General features: G+C 40.5%; 2 protein-coding genes across 4 annotated transcripts in view; both read right to left on the minus strand.

Annotated features, from left to right (window-relative positions):
- LOC107744025 (sodium/potassium-transporting ATPase subunit beta-3-like) overlaps positions 1 to 5,352 on the minus strand; it is a 31,597-nt gene extending 26,245 nt beyond the window's left edge. Inside the window, exon 1 of the mRNA XM_016557484.1 lies at positions 5,035 to 5,352. Within this exon, the coding sequence (XP_016412970.1) occupies positions 5,035 to 5,329 (295 nt within the window). The 5' untranslated portion in view covers positions 5,330 to 5,352. The remainder of the gene's footprint in view (positions 1 to 5,034) is intronic.
- A 1,585-nt stretch (positions 5,353 to 6,937) lies between these two features.
- Positions 6,938 to 10,820, minus strand: part of LOC107744026 (transcription factor Dp-2-like) — an 83,990-nt gene continuing 80,107 nt past the window's right edge. For all 3 annotated transcript variants that reach the window (XM_016557486.1, XM_016557487.1, XM_016557485.1), the window contains 4 exons: positions 9,643 to 9,794; positions 9,114 to 9,280; positions 7,951 to 7,993; positions 6,938 to 7,853 (listed from right to left, as the gene is read on the minus strand). In XM_016557486.1, the coding sequence (XP_016412972.1) occupies positions 7,736 to 7,853; positions 7,951 to 7,993; positions 9,114 to 9,280; positions 9,643 to 9,794 (480 nt within the window). In that variant the 3' untranslated portion in view covers positions 6,938 to 7,735. The remainder of the gene's footprint in view (positions 7,854 to 7,950; positions 7,994 to 9,113; positions 9,281 to 9,642; positions 9,795 to 10,820) is intronic.

A 10,820-nucleotide genomic window follows, 5' to 3' on the forward strand; every position in this document is an offset into this window, starting at 1 on the left:
GGTTGAAGCGAATTACAAGGATGTTCACAGTGGGCTGTGTTTACATTAATCTTGCATCATAAAAGCATAAAAGCCGATATGCACTGACATTTACCCACTTACATTACTCAGCCGAATGCACAATCGCTCTTCTTCGTGAGCATTTGAGTGTGAGGTTAAAAGCTAGCCTAGAGCGCCATCAGCTGTTAAAAACTAAGCTCAGAATCGATTCGAGAGAGAATCACGATGCATTCCGAAAATCTCAGAATCGATCCACGAAACTCAATGCATCGGTTTAATGTCCCAGCCCTACATGTAAGACAAGAAAATTGAAAACTGAGTACTTTTACTTTTACTGGAGTAATATTTTATTATACGTATCTGTACTTTTACTCAAGTACTTGATTTGTGTACTTCGTCCACCACTGACATTTACCCACTTACATTACTCAGCCGAATGCACAAGCGCTTTTCTTCGTGAGCATTTGAGTGTGAGGTTAGAAACTAGCCTAGAGCGCCATCAGCTGTTAAAAACTAAGCTCAGAATCGATTCGAGAGAGAATCACGATGCATTCCGAAAATCTCAGAATCGATCCACGAAACTCAATGCATCGGTTTAATGTCCCAGCCCTAATCTTTAGAAAAAACATTCAGTCCAAAGTTTAATTGGATAGTTCACCCAAAAAAATGACAATCCTGACATCATTTACTTGCATTCATATTGGAAGCCCGTTTCCGCCACTGAATAAAGTCGTCACAGTTCTAAGAAAAACGTCAGAATTGTGTACATTTTTTATTTTATTTTTTAGTCTTTATTTCCTCAGAATTGGAATTTATAACTCTCAATTGTAAGTTTCGTTCAGAATTGCGAGATATAGTCACAACTGCAAGAAAAAACTAAATTGCAAGAAAAAAGTTAGATAAAGTAGCAATTACCTTTTTTATTTTTTATTCAGTGGTGAAAACGGGCTTCCATACTCTCAAGCTGCTCCAAACCCGTGTTCGATACTTTGTAACCAAGCAGCTGCTGGTAGCCATTGACTTTCATGTTTTAGTTTTTTCTTCCCCATACTATGGAAGTCGATGGCTACCGCCAACTGTTTGGTTACCAACATTCTTCACAATATCTCATACATAAAGGTTTGGAACAACATGTGGGTGAGTAAATGATGATAAAATTTTAATTTGTGGATGAACTATCCCTTTAATACTTAATATTAGGGATGTCAATGAATGCGAGCAAAAGAAATAGTGATTAATGAAGTTGAGCTAAACTTTACAGCATGTTTTGCATTTAAAATGAGTGGTTTTAAAACAACGACTCAAGTACTTGTAGAATGCTACAGTGTAGTAAATGATAAAAGAGAAAGTGTAAAAGTACACCTTTGAGATCCTTATAATGGGTTTCTGACTTCCAGTGAGGAAAGATGCCAACTTAAACCAATCACGAATCAAAAACCTACCATTCATTCCATTAAGTTATTTCGCAGCATTAAAAGAGAAATTCTAAAGTTTTTTTAATGCAATTCTTATCAATACAGCAGCAATAACCACATCTACCAACTTCCACAAAACAAAACATAATGAAAGCGCTCCATATGAATCATATGCAATATTCAAATATTTCTGAATACACATGACAGCTTTGTGTCTACCAATGTTTATTTTCCCCTTATGTCATTCAAAACTGTATAACGTTTTCCTGTGGAGCACAACAGATGATATTTTGAGGAAGTCAATTGGGTCCACTGTCACTTCAACCCCAATGCATGTCAAAATATAACACAGAGTTTGGGAATGACATGAGGCTGAGTAAATGACCACATTTTTCATTTTCGAGTGAAGTATATGCTTTTAAGTTGTCGTTTAATTCTTCCTTACATAAGAAGCTTTGAAACATTATGATGTGTTGTTTGGAGCATAAACATATGAACTTTTTTGAAATGCTTCAAAAACGGTGTTCCAAGGACAAAATAAATAGGAGCATTTTTAAGTGAACTATTCCTTTAACTTCGATCATGAAGGGTCAAACGGGTCATGGCAATTTTTCCCATATTAACATGAAAAGCCACTCTTGTGCAGTTCCTCAATTACTACATTGTGAAGCCCGAGCCAAACATGCTTGAACACACATGACCAAATCACATCTCAAGGCCGTGTTAACGGGGCAAACAGGAGCAGGAAGTTTCATTGGTGAAATGCAGAAATGGGTCATTGTTGCATATGAAAGCATCGCTGCCACATGGCTGCTCTCCTGTCAGAGAACAACGTGTCTTTTGTTTTCATCAGTTTAAACGGCTCATGGTAAACATATCCTGAGATCCCAGCAGCGCACCGCCACGAATCCCAGTCACAGTTGACAGATTAGCGTGATTGCCAAATCAACAGTAGATTGGGAAGCGTTAATCTGAGCTGATCCAAATGGACGTGCATCAGGGTGCAGACGTCTCGCGGAGCTGGGCCCGTCCATTAACTCCAGCCTGATCCTTTTATCTCTTCACTAGCCATCATTCCCTCCATCACTCTCCACTTCCCCTCGGGAAAAGTAAAAGCAGACTGGGATCCAAAACGGTTTCTCTTACGTGGACATTTTTTCAATTACTTGGTCACGGACGGGTCGCTCTGGGACGCAAACACACTGCAAGAGTCGGAGAAGTTTTAAAAATTGTACAGGCATCTTTTTATTTGTCCTTGGATACAATTTTTATGGGCAGGAGGCCACCTCTCTCACAGACCCACCATATAAACTATACTATAGAAGACCAAAGAGGGTCATCCCATTTGCTACTTAAAAAAGAAATAAAATAAGACGGAGTAATATAGCAAAAAAAAAAAAAGATTAAAAAAAATTAATAATTTTTTTCTACTTGGCCCAAAATTCTTACTGGTCCAATCAATCAATCAATACATTTGATGAAAAAGTTAAATATAGGCATGTGAAAAAAAATAAAATAAAATAAGTTGTTAATTTTAAAACATTTTATAATATATTTAGATTTATAATTTTTAATAACTTGTTACACGCTAATGTTTAGTATTTTTTAATAATATCTTAAATTATTATTATACACTAACACACAAATATATATTTTTCACTTTTAAATGCAAAGCATGACATTATACAGTAATTCCAATTAAACCGGAATAAATTCATGAACACTACCAGTATTTCTGGAAAATGATGGCATGTGTGGGGAAAAAGAAATACTGATCGTTTATCATTTTCAACCCGTTCTTACTGATACTACCAAGATTATCACGTCATTCTTGCAATTTTGACAAAGCCATGTCAGCCAAAATATCAACCTATCAGACAAATTTAAAAAGAATGAAAAGCAGAATTCACAATGGCCAAAGATACAATGCTGATATAGCAAGTGGCACTTCTGTCAACCACAGACCATCTTTACCGCTTCAGGCACTCTAGATAGCGCTATCAGCATCGCTCGAGCACCAGTATACAGTCAATAGTGACAGCATGAGCACAGGCCTAGAAGAACAAGCCCAGATCAGCAGAACAACTAGCTCCTCCTCGTGTAAAGCATGTTCCTCAAGGTTGGAGGTTCGATTTCATTTGAATTAAATCGATTTCCTTCACAAGGCCTACTGCTACAGGAGCTTGAGGAGAACCGGTCTGACCTTGAGAGGAAAGGGAGGAGGGGCAGAATGCAAGAGAGGGGGGAGCGCACCCATCCCGCTGAAGAAGAGCTGAGCTACCGCAGAGTTTAGCATCACAAACCCCACCGGGCTGCTCGTCTGACCCCAGTCCTGCAACTACCAGGAAATAGTTTCATGCAAAGCCGGTTACCAAGCAACTGGGTATTTAAGAAATTGCTCCCCACCCATAATTATGGACACTTTGCAGCTTTGAGGAGAATCTACATGCAAACAGTGCATTGCAAAACAAGGCCAGATAGAATAAGAGATGCGATCAAACAAGAGAGCAGAAAGCATCTCCTCGAGCTTCCTCAGTGAAGCAATTGTGTCAAGGGACGTGGAAATGTCCTCTTATCCTCTCAAGCAGGGCTGTGGACCTCAGCAACGCTCATTTGCATATCGAATGAATGCGGAGGCTACGTCACCACGGCCGCGAATGATTGACAGCCGAAACATTCCATAAGAACGCACGCGCTGCTACTTCCAATATCAAATATGGCAACATTCCGAATGAAATGTTTCAATTTTTTTGCACCTGTTCTCCATTTCCCGCGGTGTTTTCTCCAAATAGGTAAAATCTCAAGTAGAGACGCTAAATGAACCCGAGGCAGGTGCGAGTTAGCAGCCGCCATTCGTGGAGCTGCGAATAACCGACACGTGTTATATTTAGCATACAAATGATTATTATAAATGATAATGTGACAGGCGTGCTGTAGAGAGAGTAGTGATGACATTCAGGAAAGCTATTCATAGACCTCGAGCCTCGTGTGAAACTGCAGAACACAAACGCGAGGGAGTATCTGCCGTGCTGTTCAATTAAAAGCCGATCACTCACGGAAATCCGCGATGTTTGACGAGGTTTCATCTCGAATGTGTTGATAAGGCAGTGCTAATACTCTGCAGCAAGCGGAGGAATCATGTGTAGGCTAGTTTAGACTTAAGATTTTAAATCGAAACGCCCTCTCTATAAAGCTTTAATTATCCAGGCTCTGTTTATTTATTTCTAATTATGGCAGGGATGGCATTCCATACTATTTTAGCCGACTTGAGGTTTCCTGAAAGAGGGAATATGCCATCGATTGCCAGAGCTTTTACAGGCATCTCGGTTTATAGCTTATGGGTTTTAAACGGTGACATTGTTTTATATGGCTCGACGTGTATGCATCTCAAGGAATCCCGCAGACCAGTACAGAGCCATAAATCTCAGTTTGCTGTAAGAAATCCGTTCAGTGCAACCGAGCTTTGCATTATGGTGCAATTCAGTCAAGCAGAATTTTGCGTGCCACAAAACGCACACCTAAATCATAGGTAGTTTCGTATTTTTGAGATCTGAACATCAGTTTTTAGGGCGTGCAATTTACAGTTGTCAAAAAAAAGCAAAAAAACACGATTACTCACCCCAGCTGCTCGCGGTGCGCCCGATGAATTCCCCAGTCCGAGGGTTGTAGATAAAATCTTTCCAACTCGACTGTTTCTCGTCAGCTTTCTCCTCTTTGTTGGCCATGGCGCGAATAAGATGAATAAACCAGTTTGAGGACGATGAATGAGGACAAATCAAAGAAAGCGCTGATTCGGGCTCGCCACCTAGGCGTTGTGAAATAAATGAGGTGTGCGGTCTTTCCGCGCGGCTCCAGACTGCAGCAGTCCGTGGGTCGGGCTCTCCACTAGCGGCGTTTAAAGCGCTCGGGCGCATGCGCAGTAGAGCCGCATCCAAGCGCGCCACGGAGTTTGCAAAGTGCGCCGAACTCGACAAGCTGTACAGAAACCTTCATAGAAAGCTAGTGGCTAGTTATTACTATTATTATTATTTTTAACCTCAGCGACTGTTTCTCAGGGTGGGGCTGAGTCAGTTTTTGGATAGGCATCTTGACTTGACTAAAAAAAAACAAAAAAAAAACTATTGAACATTTCCGCCGGGGTAAGTAGTCACAATAAGAACCTGCTTTTTAATTAGGGATTTTAGAAAATACCTATTCTTAAAAGTATGAAGATCAATCTAAAGTTGATCTTGCAAGTTGTTTATTGACATTCCAGCTCAATTTTAAGAGAAAAACAATTCAAATATTTTTTTAAAAAGAAACCAACATGTATTAGCAATGCTAAAAAAGCTCGTCTTTTGACTCTATTCTAATCTAAAAGCCTTTTATCCAGATGCTCTTGCAAATGCAAGCGTGTAGATATGAAGATGATCAAAATCGAGACGTTTTTCTCGTTTGATGTAGCTGTATTCTGCTTCAGAATGACATCTGATCTGAATATCCTTTGCCTATGCCATGTTTCTCATTGTATTGGTTTTGAAAAAATAAATAAATAATAAAAATAACCACAAAAATAGAAAATGTTGAAAATAGCAACTTTACACCACAACAGAAAATGCTAATAATGTTGGCTGTCTTAAAATGTATTCATTACGGATTAAATTTGTTTTTCTTCTTCTTCTTCTTCTTGAAACACCTACAACCCTATGAATAAATGATTATCATCTTCTTAAATAATTACTAAGATCTCTCAGATCCATCTCTTTTCCTCTGGCCCTACAGAATAACCGCTATTTTTTTTATTCTAAACAGCATAAAAATCATACATTTATTTCATATTTAGTTTAAGGATCTGGGGCCCGTTCTTGGTTCCTTGCTTAATACATCTGAGCTGATTTGAAAGATGCCAGATCTTCTAATCGTGATAACTGATCTCTGGCTAATTTGGTTCTTCAAACGAATTTGCGGATTTGATTCAAATATCTGGATTAAATTGTCTGAGTTTAATGCGTGTTCCCCGTAAAGGGCAGATGTATCGATCACGCGATTAGTGGGGTACTCTTGTAATAAAGTAGCAGTGGCTGGGATAGATTTTAAATATCAATTGCACTTACAAAGATGCAATCTAATCCTGTTTACATGAAATAAGCCTGCTCCCGAGCAGGTTAATCTTATGTACCTGTTGCTATGACAGCAAGTCCAGGATGAGCTTTGAAGAACCAAATAATCTAAGATCAAGCCAAATCATCAACAATCAAATCCAGCTAACTGAGTTAGCGACGTACGAAGAACGGGCCCCTGATCTGATGCACTTATGTCAAGTATATTTAAAATCTGTTAAATTCACATGAAGTATTGGTCTTGTGAACATAACCCAGTACTTACAAGGATATAATTTGCAATGCTGCTGAAATTATTTACTTTTTTATAGAATATCACGGTTTGATAATCGGTAATATTAATAACACCATGTTACAGCTTTGAAGCATTGAGTTTTTAAACCTTCATTTTTTTTCTAGACCACACCACACCACAGGTAACCAAAATTATATGTTTATATATGTATACATGTACATACAGTTACATTGCAAACCAAAATTCATTAGTTCTATTGGGTTGAGTTGGTTTAAAATGGCGACCTGAGTGGATCAGGACCGTTTCCTTTCCATCTGCCACACTCAGTGCGAACAAAAACTCTCAACAAGACTACATCTCCCAGCATGCAACATTCAAATAGCTTGAGGCAACAGGCTGGCAGCTATCTGAACCCAGAACAGCAGATACAACCACCCATGTTTTATACATGACAAGGAATAAACTATACGATACAACAAAATGACATTGAATCGACCAATAAAAAAGAACAATTTTCAATTTTTTTTAAATGCAAGGATGTAAATTCCCTCCAGTCGGTGAACAGTAAGATCAGGACGTTGCTTTCCAATCCCTAGGAGAAGAAAATAAAGTGGCACTAGCCCACTGGACTACGCAGATATCGTCATATTCAAATATGACCGAAATAAATACATTTTTGGGAAGATTTTGAACGTCTCTCTGGGTAGGGAGCAGAGAAGAGTAGTACACTGAGATGACAGTTGAACTGAAGATGTGTTAACCTTCACTTATTCGCTCTCCTCTATGGCCCGACCCACGGCTCGCTAGCCAAAAAGCACCAGAAAAATACAGTAACCCGTCTCCCACAGAACCAAAGACTCCTGGCGTTTGTGCCAAACTGGGAAAGAGGAAGAAAGAGATGATGAGGGAAGTTAAAAATATGGTAATATAGAGAGGAGTGGCAGCTTATTTCCTGTGTAGCGTTTCCTCCCCGGCTCGGCTCAGGATCACTCTGGGGAAGAGGGATTGTCATCGTCTTCATCGTCATCCTCCTCTTCCTCGTTGAAGGAGCTGGGCGTCTGGCCGCGGGACTCTGAGGTGTGTGATGGGGCTGTGCTGCTGTGACTGTGAACAGAGAGAGAGAGACGGGACGTCAGCTAAACGACAGCCTGATTGAAAGCAGCGGTCGGGATATCCGAGGATGCTGTGCTGACTGACATACCTTGTGTGGCTCAGAGGTGTTCTGTTGGAGTTTGTGGCCATGTCTGTAGGGACCGAATCACATGTTTTGTTTAGAAACCCGTATTAAAGGGATAGTTCACCCAAAAATGAAAATTATCCCATTATTTACTCACCCTCAAGCCATCCTAGGGGTATATGACTTTCTTCTTTCAGACGAATCCAATCGGAGTTATATAAACAATTTAAGTCTTTGATCTTCCAAGCTGTTTAATGGCAGTCAGCGGGTGTTGCAGTGCATCAGTCCAAAAGAAGTGAAATAAAGCGCATCCATCCATAATAAAAAGTGCCTCACACAGCTCCGGCGGGGGTGAACGAAGGCGCCCTGTAGCAAATCGATGCGTTTTTGTAAGAAAAATATCCATATTCAAAACGTAATAATCACTTTAATCTAGCTTGCGTCAACAGTTGTACACGGAAGCAGCTCCGGGAGGATGACGTAAGACGTCGGCGTTGCGCATGCGCTGGTGAGTCTTGTGAAAACCAACGTTTGTTTACAGGAGCAAAGGAAAACCAGTCTCCTCTTGGCTTATATCGAAATCCTCCGACATTCTTCTTTACAAATGACCGTTGTTTTGTTTGTCTCTCCCCTGCGCTTCCGCGTTCGTCACTTCTGAGCAGTGCATGCGCAACGCCGACATCCTACGTCATCAGCCCGGAACTGCTTCCGTGTACACCAGTGAGCGCAAGCTAGATTAAATTGATTATTACGTTTTAAATATGGTTATTTTTCTTACAAAAACGCATCGATTCGCTACAGGGCGCCTTTGTTCACCCCCCGGGGCAGTGTGAGACACTTTTTTATTATGGATGGATGCGCTTTATTTCACTTCTTTTGGACTGATGCACTGCAACACCCACTGACTGCCATTAAACAGCTTGGAAGATCAAAGACAATTTTTAATATAACTCCGACTGGATTCATCTGAAAGAAGAAAGTCATATACACCTAGGATGCCTTGAGGGTGAGTAATTCATTCAATTAACCCTTTAAAGACAGCAACTCGACACGCATAAATGAAACGCTGCTTTATTTGCACAGGAAGGACGTCTGTGGCTGAAGGGTAAAACGGAGACTGATATAGAAGATGAAACGACTGAAAGGAAGTTTTATCAGAGCATACATGTGTGCCATGAGATACTCACTGGTCACATACGCTTCCAGAGACTTGGGCACCAGAGATGTGGCCACGCTGAGGTTCTCTGGAGAGCATGTGCCGTTCTCGAGCCCCAGAGACATGCCCATCCGCTTCAAGATCTCAACGTCATCATGGATCTCAAATGTGTTGTCAAAGTTAAAGAGGTATTCACACCTGTTTGAAGGAACAAGTTCATTTTTAAGTCAAATATACTATTATTACAGTTGGTGCATAAGTAACAAGATGCATGGGTAAAGTAAAGGTCCAATAACAATACACTACCATTCAAAAGGATTTTTTTTTTAAAAGAAATACATTCTGATATTCAGCAAGAATGCATTCAATTGATCAGAAGTGACAGTAAAACATTTATAATGTTACAAAAGTTTTCACACACACACATGAATAAATCTGTTTATTTTCCTAGGTTTATAAAATCAGTGGAGGATATTTCTACAAAAGAGAGAAAGGGAGAGAGAGAGACACAAGTAAAATGGAGAAAAGAAGCCAAACAGGTGGAGAGTGAGATCTCGTACTTATCACTCGAGATGGAGCAGTCGATGACGGTGCGGACGTCAGTGTTGAGTATGATAAAGGGAAGCTGAATGACAGATCCTGGAGGGGGAGTTGACTGGGACAAGGCTTCGCTGGCCTGGTTCCTCTGCACCAGATTCTTAAAGGCGATCTGCTGCTCACGGAAAGACATGCACAAATCAGCACACATATACACAGAGAGTTTCGGCCCTTAAGGGTCCACTCATTAACCTTAAATCAGTCAGCATGTTGATAAATAAAAGCTTAGTGTGGTCATAGCACTAACATATGCACACAGATGCTAACTCGGTTCAGTCTCGGGACGTGTGGGGGTTGGTCAACGACTTGAACCAAGCCAATGCATTTCATTTAGCGCTCCAGAAGGCCTCCCAGCTTGAGGACAAGTCCTGATCAATATCCCAGCAGGACCAAGGCCTCTTCTGCTCCGTCCACACATCTACGGCCTCATCCCTGTGATCTGTTGCATTGCACGCCGTATCATTTACGGTCATCTATAGTAACACCACACATCAACACAAACAGACAGCAGTGATTTCCTGAGATTCTGTGTGTGGGCTTTAATTTGACTGCAGGAGATGGATGGTGTTCTCATCTCACTTCAGAAAGAAAAATGAATCAATATTAGTGGTTTGCTGCTTTTCCACAGCTGGCCACAGTTAATGAGTCCCTCCCCCTCTCATCTGCTGCTTTTACTCATCCTTTGGAGTGATGGAGTGAGGCTGGTTGGCGTTGATGACGAAAAGATTTTTTCAGCAGATTTTGGGTTACATGTTGTTCTGATGCATTGCTATTCTCGATTAAAAAACTTGAGAATTGATTCTCAGCTTTTTTGTTTCCATGTGCAATGACATTTGTGTGCGCTATAGACAACTGTATTTTGCTTTCTGACAATAGGCGCGTTTCCATTACAGATTTGCGCAAAACTTTGGCGATATTTTATAAATGTCGATAAAAAAGTATTGCGAAATGACGGAGTTTCCATTAACCAATGTTACGCGACTAAAACGTAACCTTTTCCCTCTCGCGATAAGTCATGGCAACGGATTTTGGTGGGATTTTGGCTATATTTATTCAAAGGAGGCGTATGCGTGTATCTTTACAGAAGCAGCACAGAGAGCTGCTTCAGAAACGTGCGTGGCGCGGCTGGAATAAACACAAG

This window comes from Sinocyclocheilus rhinocerous, unplaced genomic scaffold, assembly GCF_001515625.1.
Source record: "Sinocyclocheilus rhinocerous isolate Xijiao unplaced genomic scaffold, SAMN03320098_v1.1 scaffold407, whole genome shotgun sequence".
NCBI lineage: Eukaryota > Metazoa > Chordata > Actinopteri > Cypriniformes > Cyprinidae > Sinocyclocheilus > Sinocyclocheilus rhinocerous.